The 24,147-nt window shown below is 37.7% G+C and overlaps 1 protein-coding gene across 5 annotated transcripts in view; it reads left to right on the top strand.

Moving 5' to 3' along the window:
• MAP3K9 (mitogen-activated protein kinase kinase kinase 9) overlaps window positions 1-24,147 on the top strand; it is a 67,468-nt gene that overhangs the window by 3,956 nt on the left and 39,365 nt on the right. For all 5 annotated transcript variants that reach the window (XR_003546069.2, XM_027749472.2, XM_039389023.1 and 2 more), the window contains exons 2-3: window positions 1,663-2,076; window positions 23,175-23,355. Coding sequence is in view for 4 of the 5 variants with exons in the window: in XM_027749472.2 (XP_027605273.1) it covers window positions 1,663-2,076; window positions 23,175-23,355 (595 nt within the window). In the remaining variant the exon portion in view is untranslated. The remainder of the gene's footprint in view (window positions 1-1,662; window positions 2,077-23,174; window positions 23,356-24,147) is intronic.

Genomic DNA, 24,147 nt, shown 5'->3' with positions numbered 1-24,147 from the left:
TCAGTGTTTCAGGTCAGAATGTACTTCTTCATATTTTCTGGTAATCTCTATCTCATGAGCACCAAGGCTGGCAGGAGTGAAATCTTCTTTGTTTTGCAAATCCTTGAAGGTCAGTGTTACCCAAAATATGTACTCAGAGTAGCAGAAAAAGAAATTATTTTTGTGTTCTGGACTGGAAGGGACCTTTTCTCCTTTTGGAAAACTTTCCCGACCAGTTCTCTATCTTGTTTCCCATTAATCTTTTGTTCGTGGAACACGAGGAAAAGGATCACAAATATCCTTATTAAACTAGTTTATAGATTTGACTGCCTTAGAATAGTAAGTTAGATTTTGAAAAATCATATTCAGGGAAGACAGAGCTCAGGCAAAAATAGAAAAAAAGCCTACAGCTATGGACAGAAGAGTTTGTACTAATTCCGTGCAGTTTTGTGACAAAGTCTTGTATTCTTAGGAAAGACATTTGATTGGAATAAGGAAAATAGTTTACTTTAATGTGATCTAACTTGCTCCCTTACAGGCTTAATTTCCTTTCAACTAAACAAAACGGGGGAACTATGTCAGATTTGGCATTTCAAATGCAGGAAAGTATTAAAAGTCTTGATGACTTTCTGCTTAAATCTTGCATTATGGTATTCTTCCTTTAAAACTTTTTAACATTTCATTGACTGTAATTGGTAATCAGCCAAATATCAGGCAGAATAGGATCAATGGTATCTCTCCAATGGCCTACCACTGCTGTAAATTCAGCTGTTTCAGCATGTTTTCATTGGTCAGTATGTGGGGTTTTCATTCTACATTAATCAGTATTGGATGGGTTCTTTTGGCCACCCATGAGTATAAGCTGTGTTTAGTGTGCATTTGTACAGGATGCATTTTCTCACTGCTTTTGCTCCAGATGCAATTTACATGTTGAATTAAGATATCTGCATCTGTGGATTTTTCCTATACAATGCCAAGTATCCACCAGTAACTCTGTCAGCCTGTAAAGTGTAGCTGTGAGTGCATGGGAATGGGAAGTTTCTGTAATAAGAAGCAGTGTGCAGTAATCAAAAAATGTTTTTCTTATTGCTAGCACTGCATACTCAGCGTGCGGTCTGATCCATCTGTCTGTCACACTGCTGTCGGAAGCGTCAGAATTGGTTAGCAGATCTCTTGTGGGGAATGAATCTGCAGAGCCTATAGAGATGTGGAAGAACAAGCTTGATTTGGGAAGGACTAAATGATTGTTGTGGCAATTCAAATAAAGAACAAATGCAGAAGCAGATGCATTTTGTGTTGAGTTTTAGATATCTCACATTAAGCACTGTATGGTGAACACAGCAAAGATTAGTTTGTGTGTTTTCTTTTTTTGAAATCTTGTACTGTCCAGGCGAGTTTATCTGTAAGTGGTGGGAAGGGGCATCAGTGTTATAAGAGTTTAAGTGTGGTAAGAGGACATAAAACCTTCATACAGGTTTTATGATACTGCAAGATCTATTTTATCACACTATTTGGCACTAAAAGATTGTTGGAAGGGACTACTGCTTTTGTTTGTATTGTTTTGGCATGAAAATTGGCCCTTCCTCCAAGGGTAAGGGTGAGGTTGGGCAACATGGACCTTCAGTTGATGTACAAGCTGCATAGTTGCTAAATGTTTACATCTTTTTTTTCCTCTTTCCCTAGTCCTGGAGATCGACTTCTCAGAGCTTGTTCTGGAGGAAATCATTGGCATAGGGGGCTTCGGAAAAGTGTATCGAGCTGTGTGGATAGGAGATGAGGTTGCTGTCAAGGCAGCTCGCTATGACCCTGATGAGGACATCAGCCAGACCATTGAGAATGTCCGCCAAGAGGCCAAGCTCTTTGCGATGTTAAAACATCCCAACATCATTGCCCTCAGGGGCGTGTGTTTAAAGGAACCTAATCTTTGCTTGATCATGGAGTTTGCCCGTGGAGGATCGCTAAATAGAGTGTTGTCTGGGAAAAGGATACCTCCTGACATACTAGTGAACTGGGCAGTACAGATTGCGAGGGGAATGAACTACCTGCACGAGGAAGCGATTGTTCCCATAATTCACCGTGACCTGAAGTCCAGCAACAGTAAGTGTTACACAGTGAACAATCAGGGTGCTGGGGTATGCTTTTGAGAAGAAGTCATACAAAGAAAAAAGGGGAGTAATGTTAACTTAGTGATCCTTTCTTGTGAACCACTGTATCCTCTAATTTAATCCCAGAGGGGTTTATTTTTATACAGTATGGTGCCACAGACTGCAGGAAACCTGTAAATGCTTTCATTCTGTAGAAGCAACTTAACTGATTGGTTACAAAAGCAATTGTAAATGAAGCGTGCTTCTCTAGTAGTTAATATACATACATAAATAGTGTCTGTTTTATTGGCATTTCAGCAGACTTCTGTATGTTGGAAAGTCTTACTGAACTTAAAATGTATATTCTCCTTCCACTTTTTGGAAGGGTAAATACTCCTTTGTTAAGATAAATGCTCCCAAACTTTCGTTTACTTGCTAGATTTTGCTGTATAGGTGAGATGCAAGCCTGTTTTCCTTATGGGAGATTTAACCCATCCCAGCTGAATTGGATCTTCTCTTTATCCATCATAGAGCTGGTGTTGACAGAAACATTAGCTTGGGTAAATAAAGTGTCCTTCTACATCGAGGATTTCAGCTGATGTTTGTGATGCTTTACATGGGATGCAGCTGACCCATTATAGAACATGGGGATTGAACTTTGGCAGTTAGGATTGTGGAAATCGCGGTGATTTTAGCTACTCTGTAATACCAACAGCATTACTATCTGCCAGTTGGGTATTGCTCTGATAGTGTGTCTCTTTTCACAAACTTAAAATTGCCTTGAATTCAAACACACACGTAGAACGTTATGGGTGTGGGAGCAAATTATTGCAGTACTTTAAAGGTCATAATTTCCTTTCCTGATGCCTTATGCATCTGATTAGCCTTTTTCTCTGCTTGGCTGTGTCTAGATGGCAAGAGCAAACACATAGTTGCATGTTAGCTGTGGTGGTTTAGGTTGGTGTGTTAGTATGAACTCCTTTTCATTTATGACTTGAGTTAAAAAGGAGCACTGTGAACTGGGTGACAGGGATGCAGGCATATGTTCCCTTTTGCTTTGAGGGCAGTGACATTAGCAAAGAGATCTGACAGATGGGAATTTTAATATCTTAAATTGATTCAAATGAGCTAGCATTAACTATTAAAATGCTGTAAATTTCCAGGCCTTGCAGAATCTTCCTATGTTTTTTTTGCCTCAAATGTTGTGCCAATGGATTTATATGGTTTGTTGTGAAGGTGTAAAAAAAGTATTATTAGTTCTTGTTAGTGAGTTTGCAGATAGGAACTATGAGAGCTTTCAAATGAGTTTCTACAATATTATTCTTATACTATTAAAGTTTCCTTTTTTGTTAGAGTAAGGCAATCTTAATGTCTATAAAGATGCCCTAATATTTAAACCCTCCCCTTATAGATGGCAGTATATATGGGCATGTTGATAAATGCTGTAAAATTAAGGAATGATTTGCTTAGTTAGTGGATTACAGGCTGCATCTGTGAATAAGAAATAATTGTCTTTAAGTGTCGTGCCTTTCCTCTTTACCAAAGAAAATATTTACTTGCTTATTTTGCTCACAGGCCATTAAGACTTTATTGCTTAGTGCTAGCTGAACATTTTTGAGGTTTAGAATGAAAGTTATTTCTAAGATGAAAAACTGCTAGCTAACAGTATTTCACTGTTTTATTTGGACCAGAGACTGCTACCTGTTAAAGGTAAACATATCAACAAGAGAACCAGCCCAACTAGAGGGACACCAGTGCACAATGTTGCCAACCAAACAGATATGGATGCTAGAAAACGTCTGTGCCGTCAGCAGCAAGATTAAATGTCTCTTATCACAGTGAATCAGCAGAGCATAATTGTGCTGCACCGTAAATTGTCAGTGAGAAGTTGAGGGGTTTGCTACATGTATTACTATAATTTCCCTCATTTGGGAGGAAGCAATAGTAAAGAAAGAGGAAGAATGAGTGGGATTGCCTATGGGAGGATTCAGAGATGTCCTATGTTTGTAGGGGAAAGGTGGTCTTGACCAAAGATAGCACCAAATCTAGTACAAAAATAATGGGTATATGGAAAATTCTATCCCAGCTAAGTCTGGAGCAAGCAGCATTACATTTGGGAAGGTAAACAAATGTAGGAGCTGATACTGGAGGGAAGGACTTGAGATATTTTAAGGAAAATTGATTGTTTTGTTTCTCTCTTTTGGAATAAGATGAATTAGTAACCTTGGGTATGGGCTTGAGACATTACAACAGCTGTTTATTTTATTAAACATTATGGAGTTCCTCATTCTGGGCTGTGTGGTGGAAGGGATGTTTTAAAAAATGTATGTTCTTTTTAGAGTGAATCTATAGAGCAAGTATCATAAATATTAGGTTATGACAATGGTGGAGCTTTTTTACAGGGATAGGGGACTGTAGGCCCAAGTCATGTCTTTCTTGATTATTCTGTCATTGCATTGCTGAAATCCCTTTTCCATTATATGTAATAAGCATCTTGGGAATTTCTCTGTTCTGTGTTCTGTGGAAAGCTTTTTATTAGTTTCGTAAAGATTACTGGACTAAGTATGTTATTGCATCCTGACTTATATATAGCTTGCATTTTCTCTTATTTTTCTGATGTACTTAGTTTTCTCAATTACTGTGGGTAATCAAGAACAGGTTTTCTCCTTAGCTTTGTGCCTGCACAATTACACGGATATAGCATTTCCTTTGTGCAAATTACCACCCACCTACTGATAGGCAGTAATGTCTCTCTGGTGAGGGAACAGCTTCTGCTTGCAAGAACTTGGAAATGATTCCTGCAGACACATTTCTTACAATGTACTAAACATCTATAAGAACTGTAGAGCTTTCATGGGAGCATCAACTGTATTGATCTGCTGGTTGGTACTGCCTATGTTGAATAATAGTGATTCTCATACACTCATTTTGCACCAGCTGGGACGTACACTATGCACCTGAAGCTGCAGGATGAGTTAGTTTGGGAGTTAGGGAACAACATGGGGGAGTGCGAAAGAATAGAGTTGCCTTATTCAAAATCAAGTTTTCTCCTGGAATAGAAGAAAATCAGGGAATGCCTTGTTTACAGATGTCTGCCTATATTTCAACAGATAGAGAATGCATCAGGACAGTGCTTCATGATGAATCTTTTAAGGTCACATTACATTTTGAGCAGTAATGTGTCAAGTGGGCACATTAATACAAGTCTGAGAAATTACCCAATTATATAAGGATTTGAAAAAAAAAATCCTATTTAATTTAAACTATTGCAGCTTTGTGGACTCAAATAGTACATACCAAAATAATAGTTGTCAGCGTTTCTGGTGGCGCAAATAAAGAACGTAGGATTTTGATTACTCTGGGAGGTAACTTCATCTTATGCGGGAACTGAACTTAAGGGGATTATTTGGCGATTCCAGAAGGTGTCTATTTCTTGAGATTCTCCTTGTCAAAAAGCATGCCGACCCAAGTTGTCCACCTTTTTTGGTTAAAAGAAGGAAATTTTTTCTTAATTTTTTTTCTTCTTTTCATTTTCATAACTGTACATTTAATGCTAATACATTTAGAGTGTAGGAAAGGTGCCCTATAAGTTTACTACCGTGTTTGTTTGAGGCAGATTTATTGTAAATCTTGGAGGTTCTGAGGGCTACCTGTTTCACTGCTTTGGGGATGCTAGCAGGAAATGAGTACATAATGGTCTTTACAGAATAAATTGCACACCTGTGATTTATTTTTAGAGTCCCCGAAATTATTTCGTTGAGTGTCAGTTCAGTTGGCAGTGAGTCTGGTAGGCAAGTGTTCCAGTGGCATTACCAGCAGTCATATAAACTACACAAGAGAAGGAAGATAATTTAGGAAAGCTGTTTGGTTCTGCTGTGTGAGGAGATAAGTATTTCTCTTATTTTGGCATTTGATATAAGGGATTCAATTTATTCTATATGAAATTTAATCTTATTAATCTGACAGAGTCCTCACTGGCTGCTTCTCCTTTTTTCATCTGGTGATATTGCCAACCTCTCCTTCTTTAGCTGCGTGTTGGTGAGCCATTGAGTGTATGTTACAGAATTGGTAGTAGGTTTTTCCAGTGTGAAGGCACCTAAATAATCTAAATGCTGAGCTATAGAAAAAAAGCAACTGAAAATGCCCAGTGAAGTCAACATCACTGTGTTTAGCACAGCACTAAAGAGTTTCCCTTCCTTTTATCTCTTACCTGTGATTCAAGTCTCATTTCTGGCCAGAGGAAGGTACTTGGCATATAATGCTTAGGATGAAAAAGGATAGTCCTGTTGGTTTTAGTGAGGTATTGTAAATAATGAAGCTAGTTCTGTTTGTTTCTGTTTGTCTGTCAATGTTAGATATGCCAGTGTTGCTATAGGACTAATGCCAGTTAACTAATACTGCAGAGCACTAGCAAAAGTGTATTTGCTCCTTTTTTTTGACTGTCTCAGCAAAACATGTTTGTTATTTACACTACATTGAAACATTTTGCTGAGGATGTCCATGCCAGTTAGCAAAGTGCTTTTTAAAAGTCACTATGGTTGTGTTCCACAAAGTGGCACAGAAGATAAGCAGCAAAGTGGCATGGCCAAGGTCAAAGACAGAGGTAAGGACAGAACTCAAAATAAACCCCAACAATTCTGAATCAGCCAAGTCAGTAGTTCTTCCCTTCTAGTTCTTTGAAGTCTTCACCGCTCCTACTTCTAGACCACTAAGGTAAGCTTGTGATATCCTGCTCTCCCAAGCTCTAGCTTTCTGAAGAATTCCAAACCCTCCTATAGCTTTGCGTATTTAATGTAGTTAAGCCTTTTTCTATTCATAAAGATGCCAGTAGAGCTGACTTTCACATGGATAGTTGTTCCTAGAACTTACAATATTCCTTGGGGTTTTTTTGGTTTGTGAGGTTTTTTTCAAAGTATAGACAGATTTTAGACACAACTAGTTCAAATCCTGCTCAAGGACAGCAGGACTTCAGTGTTACATGTTGGTAACATTGGATTTGTTATCTCATTCCTTGTTTCAGTGGTCACATCCCAATCCAATCATAGCTGGCATTCTTCTGTTGGTCTTTGTTCAGAGAAGGAAAAGTACTTGATGTACACCTTTTCTTCTGTCTGGCAGTGTTGTAGAGAGAGCTCTTCCAGAGAACACTTATTATTGCTGCTTCTGGTACTTCAGTGTAATTTGCTGACTAATTCTCCAATGTTGTACCTTCTATCAGAATGGATTTCCTTTGTGAGTGCAATTAAATGAGTATGAGTAATGCTTTATGTAAAGTGTAGTGAAACTATTTCAATGACATCTGAATGCTTTTCACTGGGTGAATAATTGATCTGGCCTTAGTTTGGTAGTCCCTTGCCCTGTAAGAGGAAAGTGATAAAAATGTGATTTTTTTATTTTTTTTTTTTGGGGTGGTGGTAGGGAAGACAACATCTGGGAGATGAATTTTCGGGGAGCAAAAATAGGTAAACTTTTTTTTTTATTTCTTTGAAGTTTAAAAAATGTCTGCAGTAGAAATCAAGCCTTTCAAACAGCCTGGATATACTGCTAAGGATGATGAAAGATGACTTTTGAGGTTCTGCCCTTAGGCAATTATCTGTTTCTATGGACAGGCTATAAGATATTGCTAATGGTGCATAACTTCTAGTTCTGGTTACTCGCTTATTTCTCTGTCTCCCTCAATTGTATCACGGTTAAAAAAAATTTTTGAGTAACTATAACTTTTTGCATGTGGTAATATGATGAGGAAATTCATGCCATTAATTAATACCACAAGTTTTTATTGAAAAGAATGAAAAAAATTAATTTAATGTACTATCAATTCAGAAAATGTAAATTATGCCTGAAAGTTTTGCTAATTTTTAAGACGTTGAGATACTGGGAATTTACAGAAGTAGGATGACAATATGTATATTGTACTTCAACACTTTGTTGGGTTTTTTCTTCTTTAGCTTTTGTAAATTAGTGCAGCTGTTTTCCTCTGAGAGGTTTGACAGATGCTTTCATGTTGCTATATGTTTTAGTAGATTTCTGAGAGCTCCAAAATTAAAATATATCTCCTGTAAGTGGTTTGGTTTAGTTGAATATGAATTGATGTCATTATTAATTGCTTGTCAAAAATAGAAAGTCTTTATGAAATAAGTTTCATGTCCACAAGAACACTTTGGTATCCTGCTGCTCACATCAAGTAGTAAAAAGGCAGTTTTACAGATGGAAATCTGTTATCTTCAATGACAAGTATGGAAAGAGTACCTCTTGTTTTTAAGAAATGAAATTGTCTATTACTGTTGAAAACCTACCTAATATCCTTTTCGTGTCATTGGACCACTGCATTCTTTTTTTGCAGGGTTCTTTCTGTTCCTAAGAAAAAAATATCTGAGAGTCTTGGCACTAAGCAATTTTTCCAAATTGTGCATATGAAACCATAGAACAGATATGAACAGACCTACACGCTGACATGCAGGAGGTGTGCCTAGGCATCCCATGAATTCACTGTCTGACCATCTGTGACAGAGCTGGGATAAATCTGTGTTGTTCTGAAATTTCCAAGAAGCAAGAGCGAGGACAGCCTTGTTGTGGAATTTCTGGGAAACTAGAATAATTTTTTCAGCTCCACATTTTTTGGGTTTTTTTGGTATTGCTTTCACATCAGTAAACTTACTTGAATTTTGACTGACTTCTGTCAGCAGCTTCACTCTTGCTTTTCTTATCAAACAATTCCATTCAGAATTTCAACATATCTGAAACAATTTCACTCTGGAAGCATCAGATGTTAAACACAGTTTTGTTCTTTGATGTGATGATTCATTACCCAAGATGTTTCCTTAATATTAAGTAATATATCATTTTGAAGATGGTGCATATTTCCTTATGACAGGACAAGCTGTTGGAAAGAAAACAGTGTAGCACATGGTTTTAAGTAACTGCTTTTAGGTACATGTTTACTTTCTGATTCTAGAATAGTTGGTTATGTTGGTGTGACTTTGATTGCCAAAAGATGTGCTGAAGTTGATTGGCATATCTGTTAATTGCTTCTTAATTGTCTGACTGCTAATGGAAAGGTAAATTTAGTCTTTCTCAGACCTTAACTTTTTGCAGATATGAAAAAGAAATAATAACAGAACCTCATTCATTAAGAGAAACTATTGCAATGTATAATGATTTAGAATTGTGTTGTTTGGTTTCATCAGTGTTTCTTAAGATTGGGAAGAAGAGGACTCGCTCACAGAATAGTAAATGTTTGGGTCCCACCCTGTAGGCTTGGAATTTACAGTGGTAATGGCAGCATGGTGCAGCATCACTTAGGGTCCTCTTTGGAAGGAAGTAGCCAGAGGACAGGCAGCCTTTCTTTGAACTGTTTGTATTACTACCACACACTGCCCTTCCACTTTGCTTTCTAGAAGCACTTTTATATTGCTCAAGCATTTATTATAACACCATTTTCTATTAGGAATAAAAATACCCTTCCAAACCAGCAAACATTATCTAGTGCACATATGGATTCCCCACATTATCTCTGAAATCCTGTATGTGCTTTGAATATTGTACTACTTAAGTTCAGGATGATTTTTACAGCTACAAGACAAGCTCCTAGTATCTTTCTTTGATGCTTCATCAAACAGGCTTCTGGAATTTGCTTTGGCCTTTGAGAAATGCCATTTGTATTACAACTGTAAACATCTAAAATGCTAGCAAGGCTTCAACCTTGCTTATGTATAGACTCACTGTTTAGATGTATAGCAAATGACAGTGTGCCAGTATCTCCGTTGACTAGTAAGAGGTAAGTACTCTTGCCCCTAAAATTTTGCTTACAGCAGTGATAGCTGTGCTTAAATTGGGAATTCCTGGAGGGTTCTTGGCATACTATAAAGAATTGCTAGTATGAATAATTGCTGTAAAGATGGTATGTTTAAGAGTGGTGGGATGTATGTGAACCCGGCTGTGTGTCCACCTACCAGAAATGTATTGCGTTTCTAGTTGTTTCTCCCCTATGACTATGGGCCTAAGAAAAGATGTGAGAGAATAGTCTTTAGTTGCTTTTGACTTTGCATTGTTCAGGGATCCTGCAAATAAGAAAAATCGCGTTACTTTGATAGAACTCGATATGCCTAATTCTGGATTTATTGATTTGCTTTTTCTAGTTTGATGTAATCAGTCACATACTGTGTGGTTTTGATATGATTACGGTCATCTAGTAACTAGGGGATATTCCTAATCTTCATCAGATTATTGTATAGTCAGACTCTGATTACAGAGTAAGGTGGGTCAAAAAAAACTAACAGAAACGTAGCACATCAAAAAGTGAACAGCTTTCTGAAAGCTCTACTGCATGAGCTGTTGTCTTGTGTGGACTTCCATGTGCTACAGTGCAGGACCACCCTCTTTGTCAGCAGCTGGCAACTTGTTCTGCTCATCTTAACGTCAAAGTCTGCAGTATTTAAGAAACTCTGAATTTCACTATTGTCAGCTGTAGCTTGACACTGATTGTGCATCTAAGAGCCTTTTAACGTTTGTTCTGATGAATGGAAATAGACCTCTTTACCTTTTCTTAATTCTTTTAATTGAATCTGATTTTTAAAAAAATCAAGCACGAGACATAAGTCATGTGGATTGCGCTGCTGCCTGTGAAGCTTTTACATCTTCCTTACCTTGTAGATTGTGGAGTACCAGCTTATTCCATTAATGAACAGTACTTGGTGTTATTTCCTGTTTCATAAAGGCATCTTAATTGAAACTAAAAACAGTTCTGCGCTACTTTTTTTCACAGTGAATTTCATGTTTCTGTTTGGCTGGAAACAGCTCCCACTGAACCAGCATTATTATTAAATCTCTTTTCAGACAGTCTCTTGAGTGACAAATGATGAGTGTCATTCATGTGATTTTACTCTTCCCCTTCCTTTTTTTGTTGTTGCCTTCTAGATTTCTGGCAAGCTTTCAGACTGATATGGTTTGGTGATGCCCTATGTTGAGTACTCATGTAATTATATTTTTTCCTTGGAGCATTTAACTGATTATGAAGAGTACAATAATCCATGCCTGAGCTAGAAGGTTGTTCCAATGTCAGCAGTATGGTAGGATTTAATCTGAAACCAGAGCTGAACAGCTCTATTTTTCCCAGAAACTCACCTGAGCATTCTTCAGGAGCATTCCAAGTGTTTTGTACAGATCACTAAGGTGATAAGACTTTTTTCAGCTTGGCTAGATAAAAGGATCGATTCTAAATATATTGTGGCTCTGGAGGCCTTTCTTATCCCCTCCCCCATTATGCATGAAGCTCTTTAGAGTTACTGTACTGCACGGCTTAAAATCCAAGAACTGCTGTGCTGTCACATCCATCACCTCCTCTAGGTTGATAGAAGAAGACAGTTGGCCAGCTTTATGGATTTGCTGAACCCTCACACGTACTTAGTAATTAAAAAGCTATTGGTTCCAAGGTATATATATATTTTAAAATGTGCTGTTGCTGAACGGTTAGTAATAAAAGAGAGAAAATATTTGCATATTACTAGAGACAATATTTGTGTTCTTTGCTTTTGCTTCTAAGATGTGAAATTTTGAGTGAGTCTTAATTCTGTCCTCTCCAGGATCTTGTGCAACACTTAGCCTTCTGCAGCACAAACAAATTAGAATAAAGATGCAGTTGTACTGAAATAAACAGCAGAGTACCCGACAGAAGGTAGGTAAAGGCTACATGTGGAAAGCCCTAACTCACTCCATGTGCAGATCTGTTAATCACTTTAAGTACTTTGAATGCAGGATCAAGAGCAGATTGCTCATTATCTGGATACTTGTGAAGCAAAACTGTGCCGTCTGACTATGGAAGGTAGAGCTAAAATTGCAAATTAGATTTTGGCAAACCACTACAATATGAAATCTGATTTTGGAGTGAATTTTTGAAATCCTTTCCCAAATGCTTTGTTCTGCCCTCAAGACAGAATGCCACTGTACTGCCAATAGGACTTAATAATTACAAAAAAGGATTGCCTAGCAATCTCAGTCTCTTGTTCCCTTTGCAATAGCACTGCTTTTTTGACTTGTTAGGCAAATTGCAGACTTAGTAGCTGTCTTCTGGCTCTGTGAGACAATGCAGCAGCATATAGCAGCATTTAGAGCTATCTTTTTATCTGGTATCCAGTATTTTCCCACCACTGCCCTCTGAGCTGAATTGTATCTTGGGACGTTTTGTCTATTTATGGGAGGGGAAAATAGGATTGAAACAATCATTCTAAGTTTAGTGAAACCATCTTCTGTGCAAGAATGTTTTTATTTCATCCATGAGTACTTGTCTCCTTTAAATAAGGACTATTCAAAAGCTAGAGGACAATGGTTAGTATTTGTATTACTATAGTACCTTCTAAATAAGAACCCTGAAGATTTCAGAATGCATTGCATTTGTTCAGAGTACAGTGGAACTTTTAATTCACTTTTCAGATAAAAGCAAGTAGAAAAAGTAGTAATTGACCCATGCAAGAGGCAAAATATGCTTACCTGATTTTTCTGAATTACTCTTCATTTAAAAAAATTAATCCACATTTTCATGAATTTCACAGTAGTTGAAAAGTGTTTGGAGTGGAAATAGACTTAGAAGACAGTGAAAGGGATTTGTACAAAGTGAAAATTATACATAGATGGTGGGGAGATGAGTGCAAAAAATTTTGTAGGCTAAAATTGGCTGTCCCAATTGTGAAATTCCAGAATGTGTATCAGGGAACAAATTAAAATTTAAGCGTAGTATTAATGTTTTAGTGTTCAAGGACCCTCTGGCTTGGAGTAGAAGTTCTCATAAAGAGCCTTCAGAGCTCTCCTGGCTCGGATAGCTTTATTCTGTGGTCTGAAAAACAAACCCTTAGAAAACGTACAGGGTTGAGTGAGGAGATTCTTTGTTCAAGACAAGGTTTCCCGTGACAGATTGGCTCAGTTTTGGACACATTCTGCCATGGGTGGGTGAGTCTGGATCCTGTGATATTAATCAATCTTTTATCCTCTCTGGCAAACCTTGGACTTCGGGAAGCCTTTAGCTTTCTGGGAAACTTGTGTAAAGCAATTTTTTAATAAATTTTGAATAGTTTGGAAATGTGTTTTCTGTTTCCTTCAACTCTTGCACTTGAGACTTCTGCTGTATTGCTGGCAGGGAGAAGTTTAATGGTAGTACCTCTCCATATGGGTCTGGATTGCTCTAAATCATACCATGGAAAAGACTTGTATTATTTAGAATTGAAACCCTGCTCGTGTTTTGCATTTAAGGGTCTTGGAATGAAAAAGCATTGGTTTTCCTGAAGGTTTTACTTTGTTCTTTTTTTTCTGGAAAGTTCTTGCACCTGAGATTTGATGGACTTAGTATCTAATATACCTCTTTTTAGTACTTGAATTATCTAAATGGAGGAAGTAGATGGGCTGATGCTTATTCTACCTGACAGCTTTTGGTATTTTACATTTTGCTAAGTAAAGCCACAGTAAACTGTTCTGTTTTTAGGATAGAGGAAGAAATAAAGTGTGTCCAATCTTTCCACTCAATAATACTCAACTCCAGCAATGGTCTTTCACGTTCCAGGTATGACAGGGAAAGCCTTAGTTCCCCTCTTTGTAGCTTCTGGTCAACCTTGCTGATTTTGAAAACAATGATCATACAGTAGCATATGAGCAAAGGCCTGTGGGAAAACAAATCTAGTACTAGGCTGTTGTATCTATTGGTGCTTGAGTTGCTCTGGAGTGATCTGCAAAAACACCCAACTGTGGCAAAAGAGTGTGGTATTATTCTGGGAAAGATAAGTTGGGTAGTGTGGTGTAATTTTGTATGAGTTTGAGTTCCCTTGCCATTTTTCAGCCTTTGAGGTCATAAGTAGTGGTATTCTCACCTCTCTTCAATCTTAACAAGAATAGATATGGAGAAGCACTGAAAGTAAAGCAGAAACCTAGTTGAGAGTCCAGATAAAAATAAGGGAGAGTGGGGAAGAAACTTCACTGAGTCTGAGCAGCTAGTTGGATGACCAGTTTATGATTTAAATATTAGAGTTGAATGCTTCTACACCAAGTAAAATAACAAAGACAACATATTTATCCTATTTATAGTCCTTCCTCTTGTCACTCTCACCCACCCATCACTGTTGCTGCCATCTGCCTCTTGAACTGTGTAAGCAGCTGATGTGGCCCTAAGGAGACGAGCACAGCACAAAGTAATGGGTAGTGGCTCTTGGGCATGGGTGTGAGTGGGACGTGTTTGCAGGCTAAATCCTTTTGCTTGGAGATTTTCTGTATATCTTGATATGACTGCTTTCCACATTGCTAGAATCTTGGATGGCAAAGCATTTGACCCACAGCAGTGCTAATGGTGGTGAAGACTGAAACAGAACTACTGAGGTGCACTGACACTTACAGGTATTCAGGTATATCCACCACCTTTGGGGGTTTCAGGCCTTCTCAAGTTTACATTATCATTATCAAGTTTTTTCATCGTTATCTTTTTATTTCTCCTTTCACTTAGTAATTGGAACCATTTCCATCAGGCTTGATGTTCATTAGCTAATAGATTTCTATTCTTGTGTGCCAAGTTTACCGATTAGCATCACGCGCAGGTAAATGACTTGGTGTGAACTGTGAGCTGGCCCATGCAAGAGACTGTCTTGGATTTTTTGTAATTTTTTTCGTGTTCCTTATACAACACAACACTCTCTGGACTGGGAAATGGAGCATGAAGTTGCTGATACTGCTCTTGTCATGAAATGCAGGGGGCAATGGGCATGTTGGTGGTTAACTATTGTGGTATTGCAAGGTATTCCTGCTTTCCTTGGTATTCTCTTGTTACCAACTGTTGCCTTTTAAGACAGGAACTTCTTTATTTTCTTGGTGTTCTGTGTGCTAAATAATGGGAATACAACAGCAGAGTAGTTGAAAAAGCTGAAGGCAGCTGTCAGTATGCCTGGCTGCTCATACTACTTTGTGCAGTAGACAGGGACCCCTTTCCTCTACCTTCATATATTAAAAAGGGGCTATTTTGCTGTGGAAGATCACACTGTAGTAGTTCCTCCCTGAATGTTGTTCTGCTTCTGAAGTGATGAGTCAGCTTTTAGCACAAAAGCAAAGCAAAGGAGTATTCTGTTCAGCACTACACTATGCAGATTAACCTAATCCTTTCGCTAGGCTCAGAAACCAGGAAAAGGCAATTATATTACCATGTCTTGCTGCCTTGACACTTAATTTTGACAGTTGAGAAGCCATTTTCTACCAGGACTTTGATGTTACTGGCAACTGGATCAGCATGGGTTAAAGTGTTTATTTTGCCGTGCTTGCTCTTTCCCGCTGCTTTGGCTTACTGGACACTGAGAACACTACCCTAACTGCCCAAAAGTATAGCTGAAAACTAAAATAACCTTCCAAAAGAATTAAACAAAAATCTAACAGTGTTACTGCCTTTCAGGGGAAGTTTGTGGAAGAAGGTTGTAATACATTTTCTGGCTCTGCTGGTGTAATGTGAGCAGACCTAATGTGAGAATTAAAACAGCTGCTGTAAATTTGGTTGCCAAAAATTTTTTATTAATTTCACTAGTAGCAAATTTCCTTTGGTGGAATAAATCTACCTCTTTTTATGCATACTGGAGGTAGTATGGTACTGGATTAAAAATAGGTGTATGGCTGAGGTTTTGTGAAATTAACAACTTGAAACCTAAGTAAAGCTTTATTATGTTTCTTTTAGTGATTGGATTGAAAGATGCAGTGCAGATGATTTATCTGTTTATGTAGGATAGAGGAGTGCATTTAGAAGGAGAGTAGATGAAAATTAGAGAAAAGGGGTAAAAAGGTGTATATTTTGTCAGAAGGAAAGAAATTCAGACTGTTTGTACTTCTAGCATAATTGAGAAGATGAAAAACGTAATACAAATCAGTTGGGTTAAGCAGAGTGAAAAATATATCAACAGTGCAGTTATTTGCATTGGAACGCTGTAATAAAGTTGAGAAGATTGCCAAAACAAAATTTGCTCAGCAGTTTTAAAATTCTTACTGCAATGGCTAAGAAGCAGGAATGATACTGACATTGGATGTGGCTTACGCAGTCCTCTTACAGTTTATTAAAATATAGGTACAAGTAGATCAAAATATATACAGCTCTATACCCCTCAAAGGTTATACAGCTTTATACCCCAGTCTTCACCATGTCTTGGTGTATTTGTTTATCTGCTCTTATGTCTTTCTGGTAGATGCGTGAGTAATGAAAACACAGCTGTGTAATATCTGGAAATGAGGTCCTCCTTTGTAGTATGGGTTTGGGTGTTTGACAGTGATGTTGACCATTGACTTTTTAACTGATTCAGTGATTATTAAGGTGAGCGATGCAAGATGCAATGATTTGTGACCTCAAGCTGCCTTCATGGGCAAAGGGACAGTTTTACTTAAGATTGATTTCACAGTAGTACCAGCTTGACTTATATTAGCTGTCTGCCAATAGAACAATATATTTCTGACGATTTTAAAGAAATTCAGAACACTAGGTAATCTTGCAACTATAAGTAAATTTGTCTCTCAACATCTGGTGCGTAGGGGAACTTCTGTAATTGAATAGCTTGCTTACACCAGACCACAGAGATTCATATGGTTTGAGTGGGCACTTAGCACAGATGTTCTAGTCAAGCAAGGCTCCTGTAGAGAGTAATTCAGAGCACGTATATTAGACTTATGCTTGGAATCCCCTTCTGTCGAGGCTTTGTCTTTTCTCTAGCTGTGTTTGGAGTCTAGGAAGATTGCCTTCTGAGATCCCGTGAGTTTGTTTCATCTAAGCCAGCTTTCATTGTAATGATCCATAGCAATGGAGGAGGGGGAAGGGGAAGAAATTCACCTTTTGAACATGTGAGGTTGTGGCTTCTGTTTCATGCATGCAAGACAGAATTTCATCTCTATAGAAATGTTTATTACTTACTTCCAGGGCAGCTGTTCTGTAGTTTTATCTGATAATTTATGGCAGAGTTGTAACTTGGCCAGCATTTAATCCATAAATTTTAACTTCAGTCTGTATTCCTTCAGAATTCATTTGATCCTCTGTTTTGCCTACTTAGAACTAACCTCTGGTTTTGGTACAGTAAAGGATGTCCACACTAACAAAATTTTAAAGCTACAAGTTTCAGTGTTTTCACTGTGGTGATTGCTCCTTCTGAAAGGCATCTCTATAGTGCCTTGTGATGATGAGACAGAACTGAAGAATCCAGCATGAGGGCTGAAGGATATGATAGCATTTTAGAAATCTTAATCAATCTGCTTTTTATATTGCTTTGAATCAGGTGTTTTTTATCTTTCTAGTAAAGCATAATAATTCGGAATGGGGTGGAACAGGAGGAAGAGCTGACTCAGCGTCACATACCATTGTGTTGGTCGTACATCGGTCGTTCTGTTTCTGTGGTGTCTGTTTTTGGTACAAATCCTTGTTTAAACAGCAAAAGCATCTGAGTTGGCCCTGGCTCTAGAAAACCCCCCCGATTATTCTTGATGCCACTGATATACAACAGTGACTCATGAAACTGATAATCATACGTATCCTTTGGGATCTGTTACCACTAGGATATGTGTACTTCTACAGGCTTGATGGCTTTCAGTAAGACTGACGTTGGATTCTGTGAAAATAGCCTGTTGGCTTTTAATGCACATACAGAATAATACTTAAACTGTGGAAGGTAAACTGGCTTCACCTGACCTCAAGAAGATGGTTTCCATCACTTCCAACTCTGCTAGAAAAGCTGCTACATCAAATCACAAACAAGCATAAGAGGGGTTTAGGTGCATCATCTGTTCTTTCTTCCCTGCCCTAAGAAATCATTTTTATGTGGTGCCACCAGTGACTGAGTTAACACCCCATGACTCTTTGTGCAGATTGAGACTGGAATGAGAAACTCAAGTTGTATCAGGAAAGTCTCTAATGATACTTCTGTTTCAGCATCTGGTGTTACCTACTAACCAAAGAGCATTAAACCTGATGAAAGATCTGGTTGATGGCCAACATTCGGTGATCTGCAGACTGTACTGAAGATGCTCTTTGTAAACTTTATCAGTCTGCTTTGGCTCTGGCCTCTTAACTATTGCTTCAATATTCAAAACAAGTACATGGAACCATATGTTAAGTCACTGGACTTCTTGTGGAAATTATACTCTTCCACATTACTGTGATTCAGAAGGGATAAATGCCAGGACTTGTTGACTAAGGATGATTTTCTGGTAATATGGATCTTGATTGCTGAGTTCACTCATGGCAACAAGGACAAATTAAAGAACACAATTAAGAAAGGCTGTTTAATATCTGGGATGGTCTTGCAGGCCTGGGTGCTGCAGTTACTACTGTGAGCATGATGGTAATTGTTCATGAAGTATCAAAGTTACAATCACAGGGTATCCTAAATCTTCAGAGAATAGACTACAAACTGCTACCTATAGCTCTGAACTACTCAGAGATGAGCGAAGATGCTGTGAAGTTAGTGATGAGAGCAAACCATGCCTTTCCTCTATGTTACTGCAACTTGTTTTGTCCAGAGCAAAAGCCAAAGCATCACATAGATGGAAACCTGTGCTAAAAGTGCTAAAAATATAATGGTAACAAGTTTTCTCATCTCTAGCAATACTTTATTTACTTGCTGTAATGTCAGACAGTATGACTAAGGACTGCACCAGACTGAGTTTTGTCAAATCTTTGAATTCTGCCTTGTACTGTTTTCCTGGTTAGTCTGTCTCATCAGTTTGTGTTGGCTTATTGCTTTGGTTGCCTAACCCCTTTGTTTGTATGGTACCTACTTCTTTCTCTGTACTTCAGGAAATTTTTTCTTAAGAGTCTGGTGGGAAAATATACTCTTATAGGGCATCAAAGATGTTCTCGAAGAACGGAGGACATTTTCATTTCAAAGAACCTCAACAGACTTTTTCATTTCAAAGAAAAAAGACTAGTATTCATCATAACCTAGATAAGAGGAGGCCCAGTGTTTAATTTCTACTTCTGTATCTTTCAGTTCAGACCTTTCTTGTCTCAATTGACTATTGTCTTTTAGCACTTACAGTATGCCTGGCTCTCAAAAAATAAAATAGTGGGTTTTAATCATTACCAGTAATGGTTCTTGAGAGTCCTTGTGGTAATAAAATTCTTAGTATATTCTTAATGGTTGAAATTACACACCTAAATCAGATGTACCTGCATCTGGATGACCACCTGATCCAGGGAAAGTCTTGTTAGGAGGTACTAAGGCAAATTTGTTCCTAGTTCTTCCATGTTGGGACACGTGGAGATGTGGAAGAGCTGTCTTGCTGGACAGAATTCCTGTGATCAGTAGTTAATTTCTCGTTGTCAAATGCTTATTTTCCAGAGGACAAGTTTCAAGTCCTTCAGGAATATATGAAAACATATGTGAGCGCTTCTGGATTATTACTCCTGTAAGGTCACATGTTCATGGTACACTCACCTAAAGTTGCTGGCAGTTTTTAATGCTTAGTTTAAGCCACCGTGCTTTGCTTCGCACTTGCAGTTTGCAAAAAGCATGGTATTGGTGATTTGCTCTATTAAGTTGTTTTGCTTTAGTAGTTGGGTGCTCAAAGCTGTCGAATGTGCTTGTAATACCTGATTTACTTCACCAGTCCCCTTTGCACACTGCTGGTTGGCTCCTCACCATGCTACTTAAGATCAGCTTTTAGTCCACACTACAGAGGAAAAAGAGAAGCAGCGGTACATAGCAGACTTTCCTCTACAACTTGGCTGGCTCTGTGCATGCACTCAGGAAGAGATTTCTTGCATGGGCCCTGCTGGAATAGGGAAAAACTGATCCACCCCTAACAAGCTGACACACATTCTGCATGTTCCTGCTGATTAGGATCTCATTCTTCCCCAGTTTCTTGAAAACTAGGCCCAGTGTCTTTGCTGCCAAACAATTTCTTTCTTTAAGGCTGGCAATGTGAAAGATTTTCTGTTAAATTTTCTACCTATTTTAAACTTATGTATCACATGCAGATCTTTAAAATCAGCAGCCAAGAATGAGGAGATTTACTACCTTGGTAGATTAGCTGAGTTTCGGAGTAAGTGCTCTGTATTTGTGTCTGAACTTGTTAGGCCAGATGTTAATCATCTGGCCACTGTAACTCAGTCCTCAGTGATCAAATTTATACAAAGATGGAAAGGTATGTTTGTAAATGTAGGAAGCATGTTGCTTGTTTGTGTTTCATGTTTCTTGTTTGTTTTGTGATAGACTAGCATGAGTGCAGAAGAAGTAGTGCTTGAGGACTTGCACTCAAGAGTATTAAACAAGATGCACTAACTGGTTGTAGATAAAACACAGAAGTAAATGAGACCATGTTGATTAACATAAGTAAAGTGCATTTACTGTGTCCTAGCAACCTGCCTTGTGTTCTCAATAAAAGAGATTTTTAAGGAGGAAATTGATAGAAATTAATATTTCACCTATTTACAAATTCTTCATTGAAATTCAAGCAAGTGCAAGGGGGAGAATTAATGTTTTTGGTTTGAAAATCTGACAGGTACAAGTGGGCCCATTGATACTGAATAATATGATAATGATAAGGAGAACTGAAGCAAATGCTGGAAAGAGATACCATTCTTAAAATTAATTTTTAAAATTTTGGATTATGAGATTATTATCCCAAGCAGTTATTACAAAGAAATAGGAGAGGAGACAAGGATGTAACCAAACAATCAAGGACTTGCAATAAATCCAGCTTTCATTGTCCTTCTCTGTGGTCTTTCGTCATGGTAACTTTCTTAATATCCTGCATCTGACAAAGGAACAAGTTCTGGATACAAAAGATCCATATAAGTACTAATTATTTTGTTAGAACTTAGTGCAAATCAAGGTAATTAAATTTAAGTAACCTCCTACTTGGAAAGTATGTACAAACCAACTGTGGTACATGGTGCTCTGTCCTGCTATTGAGCTCATTCAGACAAAATATGATGTACCTTGTGAAAAATAAATTTGGTTGTTCCTCATTGTGCTTATGGAGGGAAGCAAAAAAAAAAAAAACAAACCCAAAACCAAACCAACAAACAACAAGCCCCAAACCCATGCTTTCTTGTTTCAGAGTTTTACTTTGCCTTTACGACATCACTGTATATCTCTGTATTACTGCATTTAAATTTAAAATTAGATTTTGTTATTCTGACAGCTCTTTAGGCAAAATGGGTATGTGCTAGAAGAAGATATAATATGTATGTTCTAGTAAGCTTTTCACTTTGTAATCTGAATGACTTGTAGGCAATTTCTCTAGTTCTTCATCTGCTAGAAAGAAGGAAAAATGTTAGCCTTACTAGAAGAAGAGGCTCAAAGGAAGCTGCCTTCTGTTCCTTGGTTTCTTGTGGTGGTTCTATTCTACATTGAAGTGTTGCTCTAAAAATGCGTATGCTTTTGCCCAAATGAAGAGAATAATAACTCTAGGCCTCAGTCTCATCTTTCTTCTGCAATTAGAAAAACGGAGCATTCAGTCATGTTAGAAAGGAATTTTGCAAAAGAAACAAGACCCAAGAGCTTAACCATAGGTCTAATTTATTCACAGCTTGAATAATCACAACAATCGTTGAAGTAGTATTTTGTGAATTCTGAAGCCATGTAGAAAGAGTAACTGATTTTTTTAAATTTTCAAAGAACAGACAATTTGTTTAACTTTAGTAAAAGTAAGTGCAGTATTTTAACGTTTAGACGTGTGCTACTTATTATGCAGAAGGGTCCAAATAACACTTCAGGCTTTTATTTCATGGGAATTCCCACTGATTATTGTGGCGAAGTATGAGATTGAATGCAAGATTCCTCTTCCTTCCCTTTCCTACATCCCCTCCTCCCGCCCCCCCCAAAAAAACTGTGTTAGCTTGAAACTGATACTTGAGTCTTTTCATGGACTGATAAAAGTAGTCCTGAAGATGATTTTTATATGGTGAGTAATTTTTGCAGCAGTTTTGCTTTTTGTAGGTTTTGCTATGATCCATGATTCTTTGGTTGTGGGTTGTTGCAAGGTTTCTTTTGTTTATTTTTTTGGGGTTGTTTTTTAATTCATGAATACATAGAAAAGGAAAAAAACACCCTCATGTTTTCGAAGAACCTGAGTGTGTAATGACATTAAAACAGAGTAGCAGCATGATGATGGTATATTACTGGCTTGATGATCTTTGCTGTGAGGTCTTTGGACTAATAGTAATACAAATATTTTTACTTTGTGGTCTTCGACAAAGTAGCTGAAAATTCTTTCACAGGCTTATGGTTGCATTAGTTCTGAAAGTTTAGTGCCCTCTTATAATCTGTTGCTTGATGTTACATTGCTGGCACAACCTGTGTGGTCACTTTACACTAAGATAAATAGGATAATGAGATGCTGCTAAAGCAGAGTGGATACTTCTGGCCTCTAGTTTACACTCATTTCCCAGTGGTGTGACAGTACAACTTGCTGGCTAAAAAACATTCTGGAGTTCTGCCTCAAGGTGTTTTTGAAGTTCTTGGGTTTAGACTCCTCTGCCACTGAAACTAGATAGAAACTTTGGCAGCTTAACCAAAAAGTAGCTTAATAATGATGGGAGAGGGAATCTGTGGTGGTGTATATGAAATCTGGAATTGACCGTGTTATTACCAATCATAAATACATTTTTTCAATTGTGACTTTAAAAAAAAATTATGCATAGAGCTTCCACTGCTAATACATTTAAATGAAGGGCATATCCAGCCTGTGTGTGTATCTGGATTTAAAAAAAAAGTCCTCTAAGCAGTTCAAGAAAAAGATGCTATTACTGGCTTGCTGAGAGAGGATTAATTAGGAAATGTCTTCCCTTATCTGGATTTCTAGAAGTTACAGTGGTTCACTTCCTCTTAGCAGAGAATTATTATACAGAACAGTAGGCACTTTATTAAATAATTATTTTATTATGTATTTGTTCTCTGGGTCTTGGTACTTTTGTTAAATTTGAAGTTATTTGCTAGACAGCTATTCAGTTGTCAGATGAAGGGATCAACTTGAAATAACTTGTAATGGAGTATGATATGTTTGAATAACTAAAAGCTAGGGAGAGTCTTGAAATTTGGGAGATCTCCAGGAGAATCTTTTTTGCATTAATACTAGCTTTACTCTGCATACCTTTTATTCCCCCCCTTCCCTTTTCTCTAGTACTGATACTCGAAAAGGTGGAAAATGGAGATCTGAGCAACAAGATGTTGAAGATCACGGATTTCGGCTTGGCCAGGGAGTGGCATAAAACTACCAAAATGAGCGCAGCTGGAACATATGCCTGGATGGCTCCTGAGGTCATCCGCTCCTCCATGTTCTCCAAAGGCAGCGATGTTTGGAGGTATTGATTTGGCATTAAGTGATTGGATACTAAAGAGTAACTAGACCTGCCAGGAAACCTCTTTTATGTTTAAGAATGAGTAATGGTGAACCAAATATTAAAATTCAGGTCTTAAGAAAACTTTATCCATCAGCTTTCCATCTGTTAGACTTATCTCAGACTTACTGTTACTACAGAAAGTGGTGGATCAGCTACTGCATGCCTCTAAATTTTTGTTGTTCTATAAATTTGCATTCAGATAATTTTGGGACTCATAAGCAAATCCCTTCTGCTTTATCTAAACTAAACTTTTTGTGCTTATTTGGCTGTTGGCTGACATAATCAAAGGCCATAATACCATTTGAGAAGTACTTTACTCTTTTACCAATAGTAAGATAATTTTATGTTTTGGTAGTAATCTGTCACTGATGTACTGTACTTAATTGAATTCCCCATGCAGTTTCAATCCAAATGTGATGTTTTTTGCTTTCATTATTCTTATTAATGATTTCCACCCTTCTAGTCTTTCATAGGGTAATAAATCTCTTCTCTAGGTCTGCCTGAGTACATAATCCATAAGTAGTAACTTACATGTATATATTGTCTTTTCCATTCATGCACTGGGATTTTTGTGAATGAATTAATTTAGTGGGAAGGAGTGTAACAGTCAACCCATAGACTTCCAGAAGCTGAGTTTGAATACCACCATTAAGTGAATTAGTAAATAAAGAATTCAGTAAATAACTCTAGGACAGTGACTTTTCTGGGTGCTGGATGATTTAGAATTAGTACTGAACATCTGAAACAGATGAA

This window comes from Pipra filicauda, unplaced genomic scaffold (assembly GCF_003945595.2).
Source record: "Pipra filicauda isolate LSUMZ 115617 unplaced genomic scaffold, ASM394559v2 scaffold6_size6359152_pilon, whole genome shotgun sequence".
Lineage (NCBI taxonomy): Eukaryota > Metazoa > Chordata > Aves > Passeriformes > Pipridae > Pipra > Pipra filicauda.
Note: the sequence above shows the minus strand (reverse complement) of the source record. Positions and strands in the feature narration are given on the sequence as shown.